At 37.0% G+C, this 26,530-nt stretch overlaps 1 protein-coding gene across 1 annotated transcript in view; it reads right to left on the bottom strand.

Annotated features, from left to right (window-relative positions):
• Nucleotides 1-26,530, bottom strand: part of PARD3 (par-3 family cell polarity regulator) — a 412,448-nt gene that overhangs the window by 191,904 nt on the left and 194,014 nt on the right. The window contains exons 8-12 of the mRNA XM_009325558.1: nt 20,469-20,594; nt 18,689-19,071; nt 9,092-9,231; nt 7,436-7,564; nt 3,515-3,553 (exon numbers count right to left, since the gene is read on the bottom strand). Of these exons, the coding sequence (XP_009323833.1) occupies nt 3,515-3,553; nt 7,436-7,564; nt 9,092-9,231; nt 18,689-19,071; nt 20,469-20,594 (817 nt within the window). The remainder of the gene's footprint in view (nt 1-3,514; nt 3,554-7,435; nt 7,565-9,091; nt 9,232-18,688; nt 19,072-20,468; nt 20,595-26,530) is intronic.

The raw sequence follows: 26,530 nt of genomic DNA on the forward strand, positions 1-26,530 counted from the left end.
TCTTGTTATGTCACTGTTACGAATCCTGCACTCACTAAAATTCATAACATTCTGCTCACTCACAGCGATTTGACAGAAAAACAAATGAGAACAGAAAACTGAAGCTTTCCCATGCTGCTGAGTGCAACAATCATGAAATGAAATCCTGAATCCTAACTTTGAATCTCTTTTTACCGATAGACAACACTCCCTAGAAAATACTTACATACATGATAATTATTATTTTTCTAGCATTATGCTTACATGAAAGTTAACTTGCCGGTTTGAATTCAGAAAACAAACAGTGAATGACAATTGTAAAAGCAAAATATTACTGAAACACTATTGACTTTCGAAGAGTATGAGGAAAAATTAATTGGCAGATGTTTTACATAGCATAATTAACAGTTCATTTCAATGCTCTGTAACAAGATTAAGATAATTATGCTTAGAAACAGAAATTTAATAACGATAAATTACTAGTTTTCATATTACGGTCAATCTCCTACATTCCAAGTAATCACCATGTTTGAAATAGGTGCATCTGTTCCATGCTGTCATCAGCTATACAAATGGTACAAACTCGTGGCTGGGTTAAACAGTCTTTCAGCTGCGATACAGGAGATTTCCTGGCTTCAGGAGTAAAAGGAGTGCCTGTTCCGTTCGTCAGCAAAACAGAAGGTAAAAACAGCAGTACTGTTTTCACCAGGGCACAGTTACTGGATAGAAGCTGAAGTTGCATTAGCAATTTGCATTTCTTATGGAAGAGCAAAGCTTAAATTCTGCGAGCTTAGCACGTTACAAAAACTCCTCATATGGAAGTTCAAGAATGAGAATATGAGAATCTGTACTCTGTGATGGTGTGCAAAATAGGAAGTTATATGCTTTCCTATATGGGTAGTTAGAAATAACTCTCTCAAGGGTTTCAGGCCACAAACACATTAGGAAAAAAACTCATTTTGAAGGTTTTCTTTTATTACATCTGTGAAGACTCTAACCACTGCATCCAAGTGCCACAATATTAGTGTAAACCATTTCAAAGTAACAGTTACATGAATGTAACCCCTGAGTGTTAATAATGTGTTGATAAATTAGGCTTTATATTTTGGGGTCTACATGTAAATTTTATTTCAGGCCTTCCATTTTCAAGGTTTTTTTTTTTCTTTTTTAATTTCAAATGTGCATTCTTCTTCTATTTCCCCACAAAGACATAACAGCAAAAAAAACCCCACAACCATTTTGCCTATAAGTTAAAAACAGACTTGTATTTCACCTCTCTCTCATTCCTGTAGCTTCACTGCTTTCATCATGTTGGTTTTTTTGCTTTGTTTCCTACTATCAAGTCCTTGACACTTGGAGACTAAAACCTCACAACTAACAGCACAAAGATCAGAGCAGGCGCAGAAATAGAAATTGCAAGATCAGAAATCTCAAAGACCTGAAAAGTAGACGGAGGAGGAATTAATAGGGATTGAAGCAGAACCAAGGAGAAAAGAGGAAAGCAATGAAAAATCTTTCAAAAATAATAATTAAAAAAGGGGTGTGACTGTATTATTAATGTGCAGCTGAGGAAAATTACTTCCATAGAACTGGAGTGTCACACTTATCCAAAGCAAAGTAGATTGGAAGGGAGGGAGGTAAGTGCAAAAGCATTGTGCATTATAAATACCCGCTGACACCTTTCAGGTTTAGTCCATTTCTTATTCCCACCCAGGAGCAGGCAAATTTAGAGAGACCTATTGTTCCTGCTGTTGATCACTGTTGCTCTGAGCCTTCAAATAAATAACAAAAAAATCCCACCCCATAATGAATGAAAAACCCAAGACATTACGCAAAAAAACCATTTTTGTATTGATCAGCTTTCTAGCTTCATTCCTTCACTAACCAAATATGTCTCCACATGTTTCCCAATTCACTTCCTTATTCCCAAGGCTTGCTAGGGCTTTCTGGCTGGTTTTTCAGAAATCCCTAGCTACTCATACACTCCCTGTCTCTCTTGCGTAATCCCCTGGTTAACAAGCAATTTTTGGCTCACATCTATAGAGAACAAATGAGAGGTCCTTATTTTCTTTTGGTCTTTTCTTAGATGAAGTCAGGAAGTTGATTAGAAAAATCGTAGAGAAGAGATTTCACCATGGAATTTGGTACAAAACATTAACTTTGCAACAGATGAGCAATTGCTTTATATAAGCACCCTATAGGCAACCTGCCTAATCTTAATGAGGTTTGGGGGCAGAATTTCAACTCCTAGAGCCGGGACACTTTTATAAGGCTGCACCCACAAAATATTTTCAATTGTATTCAATTACAGGCAGAAATACTGTCCTGGGCTTTGATCATTGATCTCCTTACATATCAGCAGTATGTGGTAAGAAACTATGAAGATAAAAACATACATGCACTAATGAAATGTACTAAAAAGATACTGCGAGGCATGTCTGAAACAACGATACACCCATGATTTTGCAGAGCCCTTATGCAGATAACTTTCAGACTAGAAGGACATTAAAAGACAGAGGGATAAAAGTGAATATTGCTACATTCAACCCAAACGGCCATTTGAGCAGTTACATTCCATTTGCCTGAAACATTTATAGTATCAACCAAGGTATCCTAGACTATGTCACTGAGATGGCTCTTGCATCTCTTTACTGAGTCTCGACTTTCTTTTTATCCCAGACACCATCTCACCATTGCTGGTAAGGCATTCTGAATCATCTAGACAAGCTTTTTCTGTTTTTCAGCAGCCTAACTAATTTCAAATCCCAGCACGAATCCTCTTAATTTCTCCATAATCTAATTTATTATTTAATCTTGAAATAGGTACCTAATTGAATGCAGTTTCTTGAAGTATGCTTTAACTAAGATACAGTATACCTTTAAGGTAATATATTATTGTTATATCCTCTGTCAATATTTCATAAAATAAACCTTTTATTTTAGAAAAACTTTTTACATGTATTAGTGTAATGCGTATTAACACTGATCCTGTTCCACTGACTAAAATGAGGTATATAAACAGTACACAACCTCAGTATACAGCCTTGCTGATACATCACACACAAACACGTTACAGCCTTCAAAGGGTTAAACTTGATACTACTTCCCTATAAATTCTTAAAATAACTAACAAACAGTGGTTTGCTATGAGGATACAATTGAGACTTAAATCCAAACTGCCTAATTTCTGTGTTTGTATCTCAGGTTTCAGTCATATAATCATGATTTAAACAATCAGTTTCAACAAGTAACCCAAACTAACAGTCTACTCTTACCATTCCAACTTTAGGCCTTTGGCTGTGTATAAAAGATGTAATTTCAAATAGCACCTGAATGTACATAATAATTGAATTGTATATAACATTCAAACAGTATTTGAAATTACATTAAAAAACGCATTTAAAATGTAAAGCTAGAGAGAGCCATCTACAGTATATAAGGTGAAAGGAGGATCTGTGAAACTTTGATGGAGAAGTGCCATATCAATTTAAAAACATTTGGGAGTCTTCCAGTATGGAAAAGACAAAGCTCTTACCGTTTCCTTTGGAATTTGTGACTGGCTTTGTTCTGCATTCTAAAGGAAGTAAAAAAAAAAAATAAGAACACGACTACATACGACATATACTATCTATCAGCAGGGGGGATAAACAAAGAGCTCTAATTCTGATGTGAAGTGGTAATGGAAAAATGAAGGGTGTTTGTCACACTCCCTGATTCAAATTTGTCTAAACAAGCACTAAATGAGAGATTAACAAAAATAACCTCCAGCGATCTTAGCCCAGTGCACCTGACTTTATCTGGCTACAAGGAAGGTGGCTATCTGGCCAAGGAGGGATCACAGCTGCTTGCACCATTTTCTGGCTGGTGGAACGTTCTCATTCAGGGATGTTCTTCCCTGGCCTTTCCCTTCTGCTTTGAAGGCTTCGAAGAACGACCTCAGCAGTCCAGATGAACCCTTCCAAATATTTGAAACAAGTACCTATTATTTAAAACATCCATTCTAATTTTAACAAGGGGTTCCCACTTGAGTGTGTTTGGATGAACCAGAACTACAGCACTGGATATCCCAGGACAGGACGGTGCTTTCAGTCCACCACAGGTGGGACCCTCTTATACCTTGCATTCCTCACCTGTGTCTCAGGGCACATAAGGCCAACATACATGATTGGAAAACCTTTCTGCATCCCCCAACCAATTCTGGAAACACACGTAAGGAACTACTGCTCTTCCAAGCCCACATCCACCCATATTAAAACCCCTTGGAGCACCCAGGAGCCACCTTGCTGCTGGCTGGATGATGACTTTTGGGCTAACCAGCTATTTCTTTCCATTCAGCTGGGCCAAAATGAAATGCTAGGATTTACTGGACTTTTTTGCTTTGGGCTGTTTTGCAGGAGATTCAAATGATTAAGCACAAAAACGTGGTGGCCGAGCAGTAACAAAAACATCCGCTTAGCTTTAACCTACAGCTAACAGCCAATAAGAAAAAAAGATGAAGGAGCCAACCACCAGGTACATGTAAAGGACCTACATGTACCAATGGGCATATTAACTCGTAGGGTACAGGAGACTAACTCTGCCAGCCAGTTTCTGCTGATACTGAGAATTTAGCTCAAAAGCTAAATAACCCAAGTCAATCCTTCAGTGGATTCACATAGTCAGTAGCAGGCTCTAAGAAAATCCTTCACAGCAAGTTGTGTTCGGTTATGCGAGGTAACCACAGCATAACAGGAGCGCTACTTAACCAGAGTAATCCTCGCTCCTTTCACAAAGGAAGGGGGCAGGGAGGGAAGATTTTTAAGAGACAATCTGCCTCTCACACTGATGTGGACAAGCCCTAATATATTACCTATCTGGCATTAGGTTAACTCTGGAAGCAATAAAACACCTGGTGTTCTAGAGAAGCGTAATCGTGCTTCCAGATCTTACTGGTTAGAGTTGACTCCTGCCGATTTGATTTTATTCCCTGCATCCACGTTTTACTCACTTCTACCATGATCTGTATACAAGCTGCTGCACTGGATGATGGTTCTCCATCACACACCCCCCCTAACCTGACAACACAAAATACAAAGATCCCATACTAACCTATATGGGCTCAACATTCCCATAAGTTTTAGATACAGCTACACTTTTTTGTAGGTCCCTTCCAGACAATAATGGCAACATACATCAAAGACATTAAACTCCACAACCCTCCTGAAAGTTTATCATCTTCATTTCACTTATAAAGAAACCCAAGGATAAGCAACTTTTCAAAAGTCACATGCCATAACCCAAAACGTAAAATCTAAACACCTCTTTTATTGGGATTACTATCTGTACAATGTTGGCAAATATAAAATGGTTTTAATACTGAGTGCTCCTCAGCAAGCAACAGCAAGTCCTGCACTTTATGAGATGGATAATATCAAATAACATGATTTTATGCATACGGTTTCTGAGACACATCTCAGTTAATATTTAAGGCATACAAATGTAGAAAATATGACAGAAATAGGGGAAGGATGCAAAGACAAATTGTTCCTAAGTGGCCGAAGAAGGTTTGCATGTGGAAAAGATGAACTGACATGATTTCAGATCATTCCCTTCCCTCCTTCAATATTAATTTTCTTTTTTTTTTTTTATTACATAAAGCTAGTAAAAGACAATGAGAGGAGCTGGCTGAAAAGACTTTTTTTTTTTCTTTTAAGATTATTTCTTACCAGAGAAGAAAGAACAGCCCTTATGATGGGTTTTAGTTCAACACCTTCCCCAGCAATTCTGCTCCTGCTCTTTGACAGCAGTCAGCAGAGCTCACCAAACATTTCTTCACGTCAAAATGCAAACAAACAAATCCTTATGCAACAGAGGATCATCACACACATACTGTCGGATCCTCACAATCTCATTTGTTCAGCTGGAACTACAGAAACATACACCAGTTCAGATCTGATCTCTGGCTACACAGTGCACAGTCCACCTACTACCTGACACAGCCACAATGAGATCTGGCTTCCCTATGCTGATGTTTGCCAGAACAGCTGAGAGAGTATCACCTGAGCAGCAGCAGGGAGGCTACTGAGGTTGAACTCATTTAAAGGGGCTGCTTTGCTGTTATTTTTAAAACTAAATCAAGTATTACTATAGTTAAATCTCTGCCATACTCACATCATATCTTTGTTTACAATTATTTAAACAACATACCATGTTAAATTATGCATTATAACTTCCTCATTTTAATACAGAAATAATATAGACAAAATTAAGACATTTTCTTACTTCTAAGTTTATTTAGAAAACTTAAAAAGCATTTTCATTCACCTTTATATAAGATAGCAATACTGTGAAAATTACATCATAGGAACTTATAAACAGGTTGCTTTCACAGTTCCAGCAATAAGGTAGGGCATAATATGATTTCAAATTGTTGATTTCTCTTCATTTTATGACAACTTTCACTTCAGTACCTGAAGTCATGTTCCAAGAATATTAAGGTAAAAGTGTGGTTCATTTGCAACCTTCCCTGCCACTTTGACTTCCTAGGTTTAATTGTAGTTTTGAAAAGTAAAAGGCTAATGTTAAATGTCTTGAAATGGCCAAACAAAAATTCATTCTCCTTGCATTCAAAATAACACAAATCCAATAGGAAAATGAAGCAATCTATTCATCATACTAAATGTCACTTTTATTTGTCTATCTTCTCATGATAATGCAGCCAAATGTTATTTTTAGAGCTATATATAGCTATGATAATACAAATAATAAATAACGTCAGCAGTCTAATTGAATACAGAACAAAGTATGACTGCTACATTCACAGTCTACCTTTTCATAACAGAAATTATCTTGTATAATTATCAGAGAAATATCTGTACACACTATGCAAGTGGAGCAGGTACAGTATGAAATATCATTTTATTTCCATTTCATGTAAATTCCTCAGAAACACTTTCTGAATTACCCTGCTAAATTAATAACTGCAGGGTTTCCATTCCACAGAGATTGCATTTATATTCAAAAAAGGCTACTATTTCTTATGTATTCCACTTTTTGATAGAAAGATATTTACATATCCGGTTTTGGCATAGTATTATACGCTCTAAAATATTTTAGCGAGCAGGTAGTGGGACAAATGGCAGGCTTTCAAACATAGGTTTGTCCATATGAAATATATGAAATGATCTACTTGTCTGCATGCATCCAAATAAAGTCCATCCAATAGCTTCTTCTATAATAAACATTTTCACCCAAAATAAAACTCTCACTTATACATTATTAACAAATATTTAATTCCAATAGCAGATCTCAAAGAGAATAACAAACGTTCATGTAAAATGTTCTAAATAAAGCAAAATAGCTGGGTTTTTTTTTTCTTACATTCAGTGCTGGCCAAGCATGTTTACTAGCAGGTGACAAGATGAAATCATTTGCTCATACTCATCTAAATCTCTTAGCTGTTCTCTATTTTACGCACCAGTTCCCTTGGATGGAATGTTTCTTCCTGTCGAAAAATCAGAAGGCCGACGGTCCCTCCCATCTTGGTGCTTCGCAGCAAGGACACAACTTCTTCTTGAGTTTTTCCTGTTAAATCAACTCCATTTACCTGTGACAAAGGAAATATTAGAAATTGATAAGACTCCAAAACAGGAAAAACAGTAGAAATTCATTCATACCGAAAAGTCCTGTGAATCATATGGGACAGTACTAAAAAACCCTCACTGAAGCAATCTGCTTATTGGCTCAGTATAGCTTCCATTTAATAGAACTAATTAAACATGCATTCTTTACATACGAATACAAATAAGAAGCAAGACAGCAATATTTCCCTCCTCTTTAGCAGGAACAGTATACTGCAGTATGCTCTAAAGCCAATTAATTCCATCTACCAATATTTTTTACAAGAATTTCTGCATAAAAATCCTTTGGCAAAATCAATGTGTGATCCAAAACTGGTCCTGTTTCCACATACCTTGGTGTTATACATATCTTCCAAACATATCTTGCACAATAAATTGTGTCAAAAGTAGAAAATAATTTCCCCCCCCCAAATAACTTTGGAGAAGTTACTCTTTATTTTGCCTTTGTCCAACCCCTTGGCCTCCACATAGCACTTACCAGTACAGACAGGTACGGGATACATACAGGTAAATTTCCCACTCTATGAGCTAACGAGTAAGGGAGAAGCCAGACAAAGACAGGGTATTCTAAGGCTTGCCTGTTCAGAAACATTTTGGAAATGTGAGGCAAATCACTTAATGGTGTTAAGCAAGAGAGCATGGTGCTCAGAAGAAGTCAGCAAACCACCTTTTTCCTTTCCCTCGTAAGAGATGATAGCTCACACAGTTGAGATGCCGTAACCGTCATCTTAAATGGTTCTCGGTCCCCTTCTACTCAAGTCATCTGGGTTACCTTGAATTACAGTAATTACAGAGGGCTATCCTCCAGCAACAATTCAAGCTGACTTGGCCAATTTTGCAGTAAAGTGAAGTTAGGGCACTGAGAGGCAGTTACAGTCAGCTGTACCTCCAGTGTCATTTGGCTTAGGGACGGTAATGAAGAGCTGTGGGTGGTAATATCTTATATCACTCCAGCTGGATTTGCAGGAAGATCTCTGCTGTGTGCCTATCTAAGAGAAATTTAATTCCCTTGAGGACGTTCTCCCTTCAGGAGGGAAGTGGCCTTGATTCTCTGTAGCACTACCCTCCTCTTATATTGTGCCTTTAAGTTAATTCACTAAACCTTTTCAGGGTTTTGTCTTCCATACTTGGCAACACCTCCAATAATTTCTGATCTGCCACTCCATGCTGATTTAATACCTCTTATTAGGTAACAATTACTTTGCTTCAACTTATTCCTAAACAGCAATACAAGACTATGGCACTATATTCACATAAGGATATGTAAACTCATGTTTTCATAGTATGTCTGGGTTCAGCTCTTAAAACGTTAAGTACTGAAAATGCACAGCCCTTGATCTGTTACCTAAAAAAAACAGAGCAGGAAAAAAAAAAAGAAAAAAAAGAAGAGGGAAACATTTTCTTATAACATAAACTACTAAAAGCTTTTGGAAGTGAACTAGTGCATGGGCTCATGCCAAAACACAGACAAACAACATGTAACACTTCATCACCTCAATTAATCGGTCTCCAGCTTTTAGTCTCCCATCTTGAATAGCTGCACCTCTCGGAAGGATGTTTTTCACATAAATTGGAGCAGAGCCACCAATTGGGACATCTCTTGAAGTAATGCTAAATCCCAAGCCTTCTGTACCTGCATAAAGAATGTAGAATATTACTTGTTAAAATGCACATTTTATATTATACATTATTTTTACCCAGCAGAATGTATGTATACTTCACTGATACAATCCATGAAAACACATATATAAGATGTAAGAATTACTGCACGGCAAAAAAAGGAAAAAAGGCATATACAGGAACGCTACAGCTGAAGCACTGAGTCTTGGCACAGGTGGCTCAGCAGGCCTCCTCACAACTTGCTGTTCTGATGACTTCCAAGTCATTGCCATATTTCCAACTTTCTATTTCAGATGAGCTGAGTGACAAGGAATCAGAACAAAGCATATCTGATATCCTATCACTGCCTTCCCCCTTGTCAATCTGGATCTTGTCAATGACCCTTTCTTCCTCTTTCACGACTCCTTCAGCAACGTCAGTCAGCCAACGCTGCTGGCCACGGGGCTTTGTCAGCTCACTTATGGACACCGGCAGGTGACAGACAGAACCAGAGCTCAGTGGTCTCATTTATTCCGCTCCGAGGGACCTCGGGATGTTTTCTGTCAACAGCTCCCCAGCCCCGGGGCTTCACCCTGGCTCTCGCAGGGTTCTACGCCACCTTCTGCCGCGCAGGCAGGGAGCAGAGCCAGGCTGCCACTTCTGAGGTCCTGCTGTGCATCCAGGTGACTGATTACACTTGGCTAAGACTGACTGAAGCAAAGCAGAGATGTTTACGATGACCTGGAGAAATCCAGAGAGGGGGTCCAGTCAATACGGCAAACGAGGCTCGCTCATATTTCAGAGAAATTATGCCCACAATTGGTTATTGAAGTGTACCTTAGGACTACACCAGCTCTGGGATTCACAAGCTGAGATGACAAACAGAAGCGTTTCCTCCTATGCAGAAAGTTCATTTGTGATCCTCTCTTTGATGCAGTCTGTCCAGTGTTATCAACAACCTTTGAAATTCCAAGCTGAAACACCCCCTCCCCCCCCACCATTGCACATCAAGTCTATTCAGGGCACCTAATCTAGCATGGAATGCAGACAGCCATTCGGCAGAGAGCATCCCTGGCAGAGTGTCAGCATTTGCAACTTCCATTTGAAACATCTCAGAGGTTGTCAAGGTATGTCTACAGTTCAAGCTCATTAGCTAGGCATACGCGTGCCCAAGCCACATTTAATCTGACCTACTAAGACAACCTGCAGTTAGGACTCAGCAATATCATGTATGGTCCCTAAAAATTGCACAACACATCCCTTTGCATAAAATCGCAGGGACAGACAGAAGCCGAACTTTTATGCAACAGTCTTCAGCTTTGAGCCCTGGGAAGTTGAACACAACCTGTGTGAAAGACACACAACTGTATAACCATTTGAGGTTAAAGCCTGAATTAATTTCTGTCTTACTGTTCCCCATGTTCATTTGCTAAGTCTGCTTTTTTACTGAGCAGGTTAATATTCACACAAGTGGAAAAGGAAGCAGGAGTCCAATATAGTCAACATTAGTCTACATGCAGATTTCTGAAATCTGCACAATTACATCTGATTAAAATTTAGTACAATGTATTTTGTTATCAAGATGGTAATCATGTTAAAAAGTAAGTTGACACAGGTGACAGGGCTGGGAGGGATACGATCTTTTAAAGTCTTCATCTTGAAAGTATGTAAGTCCTCATGTATCCACAGCAAATGCACGCAGCTCGTATTGCTCAGGAAATTTCGATCAATTCCTCTAGGCTAACTATCATGAGAGAACCTCCCTTCCTTATGTCTGCAGCATTCAAGATAGCTGAAAAACTGACATTTGAATTTGAAAGTCTTCATCCACTTTCAGGCTGATATAAAATTTATCAGTGCTATTACACAAAGATGAAAAAAATATTAGATCTCATAGCATCCATATTTTACTTTGGAGACCTCACAATTTTAATGATGCTTCAAACTCTCTAACTCCTTGCAACATGTGAAGATGATCTGTACAGGTGTAAGGTTTTTTAAGACACATCTCAGCTTTTTATGGAATTTATCTTTTTCTTATTTTAAGGATCTGTGTGAATATTGATCTTTGAGTGCAGGTTTTGTCTGCTAAAATTTCTAAAGTAATATCAGAACATGACTGCGCGTCCAGGACAATGTTTCATTATTAATAAGCTTAATCCCCATAGCCTGATTACGGCGTCATTACAGATGTCTGGTTCACACACTCCACTTTAAACCCCTGTGGAAAAAACAGAAGTTGAAATGTTCACATTACAAATGCACACAGGATATAAATTTGGACTGTGGCATTTTCTGCTGTCAGCTCTCCAGAAAGCCTTTACCAAAGCCAGCAGAACACTATAAATCCACACTGAGCCCACATATTAGCAGAAGAAAATTCTAATTACTTGTTTCTGTGGAAAGAGGGAGCCTCAACTGGGCTACACTTTGCTATGCTGCTCTGTACAGCTTTGCATGAGTCAGCTTTTGGGTATCATTTTCCTCTTACTTTTTCACTGCTTCATTTTATTACTCATGCATAAGAGCTGCCCTTAGCTGTCTAATACAGCTTCATAAACTCCTATGCTTATTGTATATAAATTAGAAGTTCACAAGATTGGGAAATAAATGGATACATTCGACCAAGGCCAAAAATAAATATGACTTCTGTGACTGGATTGATTTTAAGCTTTTTTTTTCTTTTTATACACATAACTGATTTAGTTATCTCTACCCCATGCATTTCAGTTGTCCTGTTGATAGAAATGATATAACATCTTAATATCTCCCTGCTGCTAAAATGTTTTCAGTTCCTAGGGTGTAAAACTGCATTATAATAATGAGGTAACTGTGCAAACATACTGTAGGCTCCTCTGATACCTCTGATTTATACTAATAATATGGGAGAAACTGGACACACATACAGGCAGAACCAGAACAAGAGTAGAAAAGAGAAGGAATTTCCATCTTTTTGAAAACACATGAGTCATCCTACTCAAAGACAGGAGCTTTACTTTGCAAGGTCTAGATTATTTGAGCTATGTACAACTTAATCTCTTATAGATTTTAAAAAGAAAGAGGGTAAAAAATGTCTTCCTCCCTCTATAGCTGTCATCTCTGACAACGATCAAATTACACCGAGTGATAATAACATTTAAAAATCACCCACTAATTTGTGTAATTTAAATTCTTAGGCTTCTTTGATAAATCAGCAACTCTCTCGACAAGTTAGAGCTTCCTTTTCTCTTGAATGTGATGCTGAACACGCCTTCTAAGGTCGCATTAACCTCGAGAGCTCAGCCAACTCTGAGCTGAAGACAAAGTAGTTTTAGGTGAATAAAAAGGGCAGTTACAATAGCAAAAGAAATACGTTCTACAAACAGAAGAGGGGCAGATTTGATGCTTGAGTTGCTGTTTTGGAGGAAATCAGTTCTAGTAGCATTAAAAGAGGGAGGCAAAAAACTTTCACAGAAGTTAATTAAATACATATTCAAAATGAACATCATCATCTTATTTGGAATCAGCCTGATCATAAACTGACGGGATGCTATAAATCTTACTAGACGTGGCTAGGTTTAATTTCTCACTAATGCTAGAATTATCTTCTTGATTGTGGAAAAAGTGTGTCTGGCATAACGTTTCTGTCTTTCTAAGGCTGTTCTGCATGAAAAATCATGCGCTCCTAATCCAGCACCAACTGTAGGTCCAAATTCTCAGCAGCAAAATGTGCTGCTGGATAGAAACACTGCCAGAACATGAGACAAAAAGCAAGCATCACCTCTGCACTGCTTCCAGTACTTTCATGTCACTCTCAAAAGGACATTATTCAGAGACCCAATAAGGAACATCTGAAGGACCTACACTGTCAACTTCTTATGATATTTCTCTTACAGTTCTCTTCCCTTTCAGGATGGCAAGCAGAGCTAGAAGTAAATCATGCTCTTCCTTCTCCCCTAATTTAAGAAAAGCAGATGAGTTCTCAGGTACTTCAGTACAGATCGCCCTAAATTAAAAAAAAAACAAAAACAAACCCTCACTTCTAAAACAATGGAAAATGTTTGACAACCAGACAATTGGGCACCACATTTGTTAGTACGTATGCAAAAGAAGCATAGATCATTTCAGAACAACCTAAATATGGAAAATCCCTGTGGGTGAACAGTCCTCAGATGGAATAAAGGATTGTTAAGGAAAAGTGCAGATTCTTCATGAAAGACAAAGACAACACTCTCCCTTTCCTAAAACAGTAAGGGAGGTTGGTTACACATATTAACAGTTTGTGACACCAAGTCACAAAAATTACAAAATAAAGCATCTCCACTTAATTAAAGTATTAGATTATAAAATGATCCAGAATAAGGAGTGAGATAACATTACAATAAAACTAAGCAGAAGGGCCAAATGCTCTCTGACAATAATCAGAGCAGACACTCTCCTTCCAAGCATTTCAAGTTCCTGCTTTTTCACAATAGTCTCTTTCTTGAGATCTATGCACGGATGGATGATTGCTGAAATAATTATCCCACTGTTTTATGCTAGAAAGCAGTTTTTATTAAGGACTGGACCTCATGCAAGAGCTGAACAGCAAATATGCTCTCCTCGTGTCAGGGGCTTCACTAAACTAACCAAGACCATTTTAGATACTTCCTGAAATGTTATTTTACTGCTCCTAGTTTAATGCCCGTATTTTTAGAATTTGTGTATGCGTAGTCAGGGTAACTGTACGTGTAAATGATTGCTTAGAAGGCTGACTGCTCAGCTGTCTATAAAATTTCTGCAGCCACATGCACAATCAAGACAAATTAATTGCATGCCCATTTTTGTGTAGTTGAGTGATTTGGAACAACATTTTTCTCCAAGCAAAGCTCAGACCTCTCAAGAAAATCTTTGATCAACCTAATAGAAACATTCTTCCATTTTTGCTACAGCCTGCTAATAAATAGTGATCAGAAGTGTTTTTTTTAAAATGGAAAGATGAAACTTGATGCAGTTTATGTTTCTTCAGCGGCTAATAACGCCCAAAATGATTTGCTTCAGTTTTGAGTCTCATTTCTCAAGGTCACTTAAGTAATTTAGGAATCTACATGCTTCGTTTCAAAAGTGACGAACACCCATACTGCATCTGAACAGGAATTCTAAAATCAGTCTAAGAGAACATATCACTGCAAAAGAAATTTTAAATAAAAATTTGAAATGTCAGTTCAAAGTCTGGCTCAAGAAACTGTGTGGGAAAACAGAAGAATATGATGAAAAATGTATGTAAATCTGTACACTTCAGATACATGATGCAGGATATCTTACAGACAAGTTCAGGGTCCTGTCTTGTACGCTCTGCTATACAAACCCAAGTAAAACAAGTAATTGTCCATACACGTGCTTTAATCCATAGCAAATATGATGCCATTTTAAATCAGTGTACTTCCAAACTGTCCATGGCATCTTATTTGTGTCTAATGACTTCTTGCAGAAAGGAACTTGGGTGTGGCAGGGCTGAGTGTCACCGCGCCGTAACACTGAGTGCCCACAGTCACCTGGTGGGACTTGCAGCATTTAAGCTCGGCTCTGTATGTAAGATGGAGCATTATTAACCACAGAAGGGCCAGCAAGCCAAACAGGAATCCAACAAGAAACTCTGAAGAGTAAGAAGTCTCGTAATACTCCTCACATCTACAATTTAACCGTTTTTCTCTGTTGCACTGCACAAAGGTCATAGAATCATAGAATCATTAAAGGTTGGAAGAGACCTCCAAGATCATCGAGTCCAACCATCAACCCAACAACACCATACCCACTAAACCATGTCCCTAAGCGCCTCATCTACCCGTCTTTTAAATACTTCCAGGATGGTGCCTCCATCTTCTCAGGATTCACCATCTCCTAGGACATAGCTGCTACGCCCTTTCTGTGGTGGACTTGGTGATTCCTACAGTTTTCCTGCTGTAAGGTATCCTGCAGTTGTGTCACTCATTTCTTTCTCTTGAAGCTATACTATTTTGCAAGAGAGAACTATTCTTTGGGCCGAAAAGGAAGAGATGATCACAACTCCCATGGCCGGTAGTTAAGTCGCGCTCTGGAAGCGGGGAGACGTGGACTGAAGTCCTGATGCACTGAATACTTCAGACAAAAAATAGTAAAATATTTGGTGGAACTAGGACCAACTTAAAAAACAAGAGCTCAGTTTTGACATTTTACCTCAAGAATTATATATTTAATTTAGCTAGACAAATATATAGTTATAGATAGAAATGATCTGATGCAGTGAGTATTATACTTAAGGACAATCAAATAAAATTAAGCTAATTTAAAGACTGAGTACTTCAGGCTTTGTCTTAGTACAGTGATGTCAAAACCAGTATATATGAATATATGAATACAATGTCCAATTGAAAAGCAGTCTTTTGAATGCTTTAGCGAGTATGAGGCTAAGTGCTGCGAGTTAGTCACCACTCAAAGACTAATCTTTACAATAATTTGTTGTATAATTTGTTATTTATTATTTATAAGTGCTGGACTAAATTTTTCTCAGTTGCATTGGCTTGAACCCTTGCAGTCAAAGAAAAAACACTCTGGAATTGTCCTGGTGTATATGAGGTCAAAATTTGTCCTAACACTCTGGGTGTTATCCCAGTGGTCTTATTTTCTCTATATATTAGCTGTGAGGAACTATTTTTATTTATTTATACTTACTGTGTATCAGCTCACACCAAAATATTTACAAACACAGGCTTACTGTCATCTCTTGTACTATCTTAATTTGTGTGAGCTATTAAGTTAGACTGTTATACAGCCTTAATGGCATTAGAATATCAGCAATAACCCCTACATCTATATGCTAAAAGTTCAGGCCCTGACCTTTAAGGAAAGATAAACAGATATCCATTTTCATTTAGAAAAGCCAACAAACATTCTGCATTGACTGAAACATATGACTGACCTTCTCTTCTGACTTTATTAAACAGCTAAATCCTATGAAAGTTCAGGTTATTTTAAAATGCCAAAACAGCAATAAATATTAAGAAATCATAATTACAGAAGCACATACTGTAGGGTTATCTTACCATGTCATTTTATATAATAAAGCTCATGCAATATATAGAAACACAGCTGTAATAAAGAAGGTCTGTCTGTATTGAAAAAAAGTCAATTCTCATATACTACATCATTAACCAGAATGCGCAGGTTAAATCGAAAGTGAATTCAAGATGAAGCCTTACATGCTTGTATGCTTTAATGCACCCCACAAGGAGGTTTTAATCTAATGATGGTAATTGGTGAAATAACTGCTGCCTATTAGCTACAAAGAAAGCACATTTGTTAGATATCTATAAAGCCAGTATTATTACAACACCCTTCATTAGAAATAATCAAAGACAATCAACATCCCTATTGCACTCATGTTTATAACAAACTACTTGGGGGCACCCTTAAGTGTTCTGCTTAATTTGTTGCTCCCCATGTATGTTCTCAGAGTGACCAAATGAAAGCCAAAATGGGAGGACATGCCTCTTTCCACAGTGGATATTAACAAGTGAAAGACAGCAATGATAAAAAGGTAGCTTCCTTATGCATTTTTTTTTTAAATATCATCCCGCATGAAATACAGTACACTAAATAGTTTCTGTCTGTCTGTCTATAATCTGAGCTAGGTGCCATTTCTGCATAAGTAGTATTCTCACATAAGTGAACTGTTAGGAACAAATATCCCCTCTAAACTTCTGAAATATATTCTAGGTTCAAAGCTTATACTAGCATAAGAGCCACCAAACTTCTCTGGTGTGAACTACATGTTAAAGTATCTTACAGATTACTTTCCATCAACAGGTAGCATGCATCTTCTTCCAAAACCATCTAATATATTGGTGCCAGCAAGGCTAAATTACATTATAGAAGTGGGGAGAGAATTTATGAAACAGTATCCAGTGCAAGAGAACCAAAATGTAACCTCGCATCACAGTCAAAGAATCCATAACACATCAAAATTATATTCTCGTATCTCATGAGCAGCTATAACGCCACATTTGTTTCGTGCAAAAATACTGAGTTCCCATATTCTATATTCATTGGTTGGTGATTTTAAATTACATGAAATGTATATTTCCACTCCTGGCTAAGAACTGTTTTATGTAATGTCCGAGTGATACTTCTACAGGCTTCAGGAGACACAAAAAAAAAAGGTAAAAATCACCGTAGTGACTGAGATCATATTTGTAAGCGCAGTGATTCCTTACTCAGCCAATAAGTTTTTCCAAACAGGCTGATCTGAGCTGATGGCCTAAAGAATTTATTGAAGGAGCATCAACAACAGAAGCAAACTGTCAACTCAACCTTATGTCATCCAAGTTTGTAGAGCTTAAAATTCAGCAAGCAGAAAGCAGCAATCTGGTGGTTCATGTGAAGTTCACAGAAAGGAAAGCATAATGATAACGTGACAAGTAGCCTGGTACCTGTGAAACTGTAAAATCTCTACTATTTAATGCGTTGTCTTTGATACCTTTCGATAAAAAGATTAATTAATAAAAATTATTAACAATAAGCACATACAATATCCTAAGGGGAACGTACTTTTAGTTCATGAAGAATACTGTCACATTGGTAAACTTTTTGCTGTGTAATGGAAACCCTATTCTTGCTCCTAGAGATCAAATTATATCTAACCTTAAACATGCTGATTTTAATACCATGAAGTTTACAGCATGCATAATCCTTTAAAAAAAAAATCATCTCCCAAGAGCTAAGAAATACTTGCATCTAAATGGCATTTTATTATACTTCAAACTATCTTAAAAGCATCTAGACGGTTACTACAGAAAAATGCCAAATTTTCTCACTGAGGACATTTAACACATCATAAAAATTCCACAGATGTACCAGTGCATCTACATGTGCACATATAACACAGATGTTGAGATAAGCACGCACCACTTTCTCCTCTGCCTTTAAATAGCCTCTCACCCCCATTCAAACTACATTAGCATAAGGCCTAAGATAGGAAATATCACATTACAACTCAACCATTTAAACAAAGACTTTCATATCCCAGTGGAATAAAAAAAGCTTTAGCTGGAAATTAGAAAGCCCAATTTACCAACTGGATCCAACACATTTTTAAATTCTAATGGCAAAACCAGTTATTCAATTTGAAAAGTCATGATATCTGTAAAGTACAGAGTATGGGCCATTTTCGCTTATTTACTTTTATTAGTTAAATAGTTCACTACGCCCTGGGTCTCGGCCAACAGAATTTGTAGCACTTTGCACTTCCCTATTAGCTGAGAGACATAAAACAATGTTAAAGCACTCTTCAAAAAGGCCGTTTGCAAACACACTGCACAATGCGAATGCATGGCTGGACTCCTGGGCGTGCTGTCAGGGACAACTCAGCCGCTTGGCTTCAAAAATTAATCCATCACTTCCCCTGTGCTTCTGCAAGCTGTCCTGCCCAATACAATGGCACTGGACACACGTACACACACCCCTCATGCTGTATGAGGAGCGCACTACTGCCTTACCTTTTCTGAGCTGTATACTGAGCCTCTTCCCTATCTTTTTGGTGTTATACCCACTGTTTGCAGTGGAGGTGAGAACTTTCTGAGGTGATGGTACCAGGCCCGAGGGTGGTTTTCCTGGTGAATTCACACTATGAGGTAGCTGCGAGTACGAGTCTGTCTGATCGGACTGGTTACCCGCTCGAGACATTCTTTGTAACGTGTGAAGTCCAGAATTGTTAATACTTTTGCTGTCAGCATACTGGGAATCGGGGCTGAACCGGCTGGAGTAGTATGTGTTCTTCTCGCTTTGGGACAACTGTTCATACTGCTCTTTATTTGCCGCGGGGACCACGTGGAACCAAATGAACGGCGTACGCATGGCTTGGCGAAACATATGCTGTGCTCTAGGTTTCAGAATGAACAGAAAATTAGCAAATTAGGACTGGCAGACTACAAGACATTATAAGCATAATTACTGATGTTAATTAAGCAACACGAGCTGACAGACACATTGCACTCAAGCGTAAACCATAAAACTTGAATCTGTTCACTAGTCTACTTGGTCTGCTTTTTGCTAAGGTTTATTGCCCTAGGGTAACACAATGGTTAAATATGCTTAACAACTGACGTACCAAATACCAGACTAGGAAAAGCAAAAATCTTAACCACCGTCTTGAAATGCAGACAGTTCTATGGCAGGACTGCACTGTCCTTTTGTTTTGAACCTTGATAATTGCTTCTTCAGATACAGTAATCACAGTGACAACAGAATTATTAGAATAAAAATTACACTTTATACAAAGACTATGTATTTCCATAATTTGCTGAGAGTATACGCAGTCTTGCAAAAAGTCTAGTTTACACTTTATGTTTTGTAAGTTAGTAGTGTTTCAGAATACATTAAGAAATAGGAGAAAAATGCTTAATCCTGCACAGACATTGGGCTCTAGGTCACCATCCGAAGTACACAAAGTCAACAAGACTCTTCACAGACTTAACAAATTGTGATTCAGAACCACAGAACAAGCAGAGACAAGCTGTTTTCAACCATACGGTACAGGGTCATGTTCCAACCCAGGTTAGAGTCAAAGAAATAAAAAACACATTTCAAATGTATATTAAGTATAGGGCGATAAGAAAAAAATGATATTCCTTTGGCCCTCAACATGTTAGGGTTTTCAGAACAATGTTATCATCATTGAAATCACTCATTTTCTGCACACTTCTTTTCTGCTTTCTATTTCAATTAACTGTGTGCGAACTACAACCTGATTTCACTTTTAAAAGTCTTTCTGATTCACCATTTTGGGATTCTACCAAGTCCAGGCTTCCACTGAGCAAATATTTATGATCTCTCAAACTTCTCCAGGAAGCTTCTGCATATAGGACCTTTAGTTCTCACACACACAAAACCACATGTTAACGTGGTTAATGCATGTTAATGTTAAAAATAAAGACTCTATGCTGTCCACATATACTGAACATGATGCGTTGCAAGTATAAGAGCAAATAATCACATGGGAATTTCACAATAAACAGTTTACCAATGCAAGAAGAAAAAAAATCCATAATGTGCAAAAACAATCAAATGAGAAGTGCATATACTCTAATGACAATAATTATCCTGAATTATTTGTAGTTTGGCTAATTAAAAACCACTAACGTCCCTTACTGTATCTAGTCTTTATTAAAAAGGCAAGCTTAGACAATTTTTTCTTAAATACTTTATTTCCTCAAATTACTGCAAGGTGCAGTGTTAAAGATTAAATAATGCAATGTAACATGCGGTAAGCATACTTACTGTTCAAATCTCCTATTCCGAAGGTCTCCATCATTAATCCTAACAATACAATCATTCTCACGAAAAAGGTTTTCTTGTTCAGCTTTTCCACCTTTCTCCAATCGCTTTACCAACAGCCCCAGGGTTCTGGAATATTAAGATTACAAATTATTATTGTTCTAACAATTTGCAGCATAAAAATTCTACTGATTTAATATTTTATCATAATCACTATAGAAACTAAATTTTAAACCATCTTTACCTTGAAGTAGGATATCATAGTTTCAAATAATTTATAAGCATTACCTGAGTTATTATCCCTCATCCATGAAAGAAAGACCCTAGATGAATCAAGCACATCATTTGAAAGTAAGAACAAACAGGCAGTGTGATGATAGCACATCCATTCTTGCAAAAGGCCTAGATGTCTGAGCGGTAAAAGCTCCAACAAGCACCACACATCTGACAGCCGGCCCCTTTTGTGCTACTTAACTGAAGTTGAACAGGTTCAACTTAAAATCTGAATTTCTGAATTAGCAGAGAATACCACAGCCATCATTACTGCTTCTGTGCAAGTGAAACGTGGGGTCATCTCACGTAATAAGCAGCCTATAATGAAGGGATGGATAGAGGATTCAGGAACTTCATGCGAACCAAATGCTTTTATTTTTAAGCCTTAACTTTTTTTACTAAACAGCAAAGAGGAAATAAAAAACTTAAATGCCATTTTTAATTCAGCATATTATCTTAAATTAATTGGTTCAGTAATGACTGAAGACAATTACCATTTGATAACCTCTGCTCAATGAGTTGGTCACCCCTGTCTAGTGCTTAGCCACAGTGTCATCTTAAGGACATTCTTAGAGAGAAAAGGCAAACAAATATTCAACCTGAAATTATGAAATGGATCCTGAAGAGTGGATTTCTGAGGTACTGGTGGGATAGTGTGAAAAGTCAATGATGTTTCTATACCTGAACTCTAGGTTTGAAGGAGGATTCAATCTTCAGGATTATTCTTGCATCGACACTGCGTTTGTTTTTTTTAAAGAAGATCAGCTTTACTTTGAAATCCCACAGGACATATCAGTGGGTCAAATTCACATCATCCAAGTCAACAGCATTACTTTTTCAGATGTCCTTTCAAGGTATGGTGTGGAAAATACTTGGTTGCGTGGCAGGAATTGCAAGACCACATACGTCTTTTAGCACAAAACTTTCAGTGATCATAGCACTTCAGTTCACACATACCTCAAAGTAAATGAGCAGTCAGTGATGCTTAAAAGGACTCCTCATGCACTCAAAAGTTATTTATGCACTTGAGCACTTCATCAAATGGGTCAGAAAAGCAAAATTAACTTATTTCTTCCACTTTAAATTTTTCATTTACCAATTTATCATAAACATATGCAAACAAGACATTTATTTTACAGAACAGTCATACGTTTTCTCCTACAAGGCAGATGAAGGAGTAAGAGAAACAATCCTAGTAGTATTTCCATTTTGGAACCACCTAGGGACATTAAGATATGATGTTGAAAGGATCCTCTACATGTAAACAGACTGTGAGGAGAAAAACAACATAAAGCATTTTGACAACACAAATCATCAAATGACGTTTGAGTCAGACATTAACATTTAAGTGATACTATTTTGTTTCCAACTGATACAGAGTATTTTGCAAACACCCAGCGTACTGCACCTTTGACCTGTCCGGGGTTTCCATCAGAGGCAAACCTTTTCCACCCTCATTTCGTTCCTGATGGACCACTTGGGTGCAGTCACTGATGCTAACCGTGATTGGGCTTGACTTTAGCTCAGCTGCTGCACTTAGCAATCTGTCTCTTTGCAGTAGCACTGGTGAGCACAAGGACCAGAAAAATTCCATAAAGCTAAAGTATCATTTCTCTAGAATACACACATTTCAGAAAAAAAAAAATTCTTGAAAAACACAACCAATACTAGTGTGCATCTAGTCCTATCCCTCCCCATCCCAAGCTGATATTCTTTGGGTTTGGAAAGTTCCACCTTTTGTAGATTCCTTCCAACAACCCAGCATCTCCCATTAAAAAGGAAAATAAAAAAAAGCAAAACTAGTTTTCCCAAATTTCCCAAAGCAAAAACAATTCTTCCATGGGGTTTTTTTTCTGATCACCAAGGTAGTGAAAGACCTTGTAAGATCTAGATATTTTAGGTGGTTTTCTGTTTGCCTTTCCCACAATCCTCTAATAGTTTGCATGACAAAAAATTCTAAAACTCCACAACAGTCACACACTAACTTAATGACCTCGTTGTGCTCCATTTATTGTACTAAAATTTGCTGATAATGATGAAGGTATGTTGTCACAGGAAGTAAAACAAAACAAATTTTAAAAATATTGATTCAATCCCTTTTTCCTTCTGTTCACTAAAATAAGCTTTCAACACAGTCTCAGATTTTTGAAACTGATAAATAATTATAAAAAATAAAGTTTTATGGATTGTTTGTTACTTGCAGAAAGCACTAAAATAGCAGTTATGAATGTTAACGACGAAAAGGAAAAAGACTTGAATGCCTTCACTACATTAGTTTTATCAGAATTATAGTTTTGATACACATAAAACCAATGGTTAGAAAACAAGTTTGTGACTTTTTCACTTGTGAGTTGTTGAATTTCCCTGGGGAGACAATGTCTTTGAGCCCCAAAGTGAAGTTACAGAAGAGGGTATCTCTAAATGGATAAGAGATAAGCAAGCAAATATAAAATTGGGAATGCTACATTTAAGAGAAAACCACCAAAATATTTGAGGAAGAGAGGAAAGAATTGTGTCTACTCTTCCTTTTCTTTCACCTCATGCCCAACAGCACTTTGATGCAGGTGTGCTCCTCTGTAATGCCCAAGACAATTCAGAATTTGGATGTGCATGCAATGCTTGCACGAGAGCATACACAGTAACTGCAGCAGGTGCTTTGTTTATATTGTTAAATATAAAAAATATCAAAATACCAATATGCTAAATATCAAAACATATTCTACACAAGGTACAACACTCCCAAGTTAATACTATGATAATACACTATATAAAATAATATGATTATTGCATCCTAATGTCTCCATGTACTTATGATTACGAAGTAATTGGTCTACCAATAGTTTTTGCATAGCATTTTTCTTGAAACGCTGCTTTCTACTGTTTTGCATTCTGAAATTATATTAAATTATTAATACAAGATGCATCTTTATGCATGGTTTGTCATTTCTTAAATTTACTTCACCTAAGCTGTCAAATCTAGTAAAAATATTACTCATGCTAACGAATGGTAAAATAATGTAACACATAAATAAACTACCAGTCAAAATTTCAAATAAGAAAGGCTACAAGTTCTACTAACGCAAGATCGCTCAACTCAGACACATGAGGATTTAGCTTTTCAAAAAATGTTAGAGCTAGGTTAACCAAGGCATATAAAGGTAAAGTCACTGAGAACAGATTCAGGGCTGGATGAACAGCCTGAGTCAAATCTGAAACCAGGATCCGCACAGTGCCTTTTAACGTATTTAATTTTTTTATATAAATACATGGGGCAAAAGATCCCTTTAGACACAGTTCCAGAAACAATTTCCTGAATGTGGTTCTGCATAGCAGAGTAAACTCTCCTAGAACTTGCAGAAAATCTATGTTACTGAAAATTTTAGTAACAAAAGCCAACAAATTTCCTACAGTATTTCTTCAGTATATTATGGTTAGATGTAAGACTATGACTCTAAAAAAAGGCATTATGTTTGTTGTTGCAGTAACGGGAGATAAACAGAGTAGACCTGCTATTGCAAATATGCAATAACCTAAAAACTAATTGGATTTTTTCTTTCCCTGCCGTATGCCACCACCATTAATCCTGGTAAGTGGAGATGTAGCTCTACTACAGTTTCAATATTACATTTCCTGTATTAGGAAAACATAAATTTTGAAAGTCTATAAATTAGTCTAATATAAAACACGTAAGTCTATATATATTTGCTTAAACTCAACCATGTAGCATACAAATATATATGGGCGCATTTGAATTTGCTTAAACTTGTCCAGTTAAACTACGTCAACACGTATTCTAACATAAATTCTTCCATTATAAACATTTTAAACTAGAACTTTTCAAGAATGAGATTAAATATTGTGTGAACCTTTGCAAAACACTCTGCAAGTCTACAACCCTGTCGAAACAATAATTATAAATGGAAATTTGGTACCTGCACTGTTTTAAACTAACGTTAGCTGACATGGGGACAGAAGGGAAACAGTATCAAAGCACAGAGCTCAATCTTTGTGTTTGTTTTAAATACCTAATTGGGAATGTAAACATCTTAGATTATATTAGCATTTGCACCACTGTATTTCCACAAGGTTCATTACTCTAATTATACAATTAAAATAAACTCAGCTACATGTGTTAACATTTCAGTTCTCAGTATAAATTACAACCAATGATAAAACTAGAAATAAACAGCGAATGTTTTATTGACATCTAAATTGCCTGAGTTAGTCTGGGTAGTTCTTTGAAATTGTGAACTCCCCACATGCCATCCAGCTGTATGGAAATGATGATAATTTGTCTTAATAAAAACTGACAGTGTAAATACTATGAGAGTAATAAAAATATTACATTGAGCATCTAGAATATGATTTGGCCATCACCGCCCATTGTACGTACACACTGAAGTTATTTACCTATTACCTGCAAGCTAACTGTAATATAATCAAATCAGACAGAAGAGAAAATAACCGATTTAGATGTTTATGTAAAGTCACTAACATGAAAAGGCAAAAACTAGATTAAGGGGCAAAAATAAGGATTGATTGAAAAGCCGATGTGTAGCGGTTTCATGCAATGAAAGATATCTGAGAAGTTCTACAGGAACATAAACACGGTATAAATTTCCTGAGATTCGGAGGTCAGAGTAGGCAAATTAGCTTGTTTGTTCAAGTTAAATTATCGTGGCTGATCAATGCTAAATTGGACGTAAACTCCTTAGCACAACATTGACGTCACAGCGCTACTGCGGAGCCATTAAAATAACTTTATCAGCTTTCATGCCTGAAGTCCGGAACCAATTTCCAATCTTTGGTAACTACTCCTCAGCTTTTCAGCTTGAATAATACTTCGAATTAAGTTTATATAACTTTTTAAAGGCTGAGAACAGACAAAGAAAGCCTTGAATTCAGCTAAAAGAGTGAGGGAATGCTACATTCACACCACAGGGAATCTTTTCCCAATGCATATGTTTTTGAAAACCACGGCTACCTTTGAGACTTAAAGTTGGAAATGCAGTAGAGGAATAAATGGAGATGCAGATAACACCTACCTCCTAGATGATCCAATGTAATGAATACAATCATTAGAGAAGCACCTTGAAGGCGGTATTAAGGACTCTCAGTATAGACAATGGCCATTAGATATTTAGTTTTCTTTGTATCTTGAGTAAAAGACTAAAACTTCTACAGTGAAATATGAGGTGATTTATAAACTCTAGAAAATGAAGGGCACTTCCACTAAAAGCAAAAAAAAAATCAAAAACTACAGAACAGAAAAACGTATAAACAATTTTCTAGTACAGGGATTGTGTATACATCAATGCTTACCTTCATTTGAGGTTTTTAAATTTTTAATAAAATCTGTTAAATTTGTCATTTAAACTGACAAAAAGCCATAAAATTCAGTCTTTTCCCCATTCTTCTGAGACTTCCTTAATATTTTTAAGACATTTAGGATATATAACATAAAAACAGAGATTAAATATTTTTAGCTGCCAGGTTTTAGCTGTACGGTTTATCATGGATTTTGTGGCATACTTCAATAGGCAGAGCAGCCGGCCAAGCCCTACATACTGCTCTGCATCAAAGTAATGTGTCTAATACTTATTAATGGATGTTCTTTATGGGGTTTTCAGATGAATATCCAAATCCTTTTCTGTTCTGTTTTACTAAGTAGACTTCACAGTAGTCTTGGGACTATGGGACTATAACTTCCATATCATTATTCACAGAGATTTCCGGTATTATCTCATATATTCCTTGTGTCAGTTGAATCTCCTTCCAAAGACAGACATAGC

This window comes from Pygoscelis adeliae, unplaced genomic scaffold (genome assembly GCF_000699105.1).
Source record: "Pygoscelis adeliae isolate BGI_AS28 unplaced genomic scaffold, ASM69910v1 Scaffold175, whole genome shotgun sequence".
NCBI classification, from domain to species: Eukaryota; Metazoa; Chordata; class Aves; order Sphenisciformes; family Spheniscidae; genus Pygoscelis; species Pygoscelis adeliae.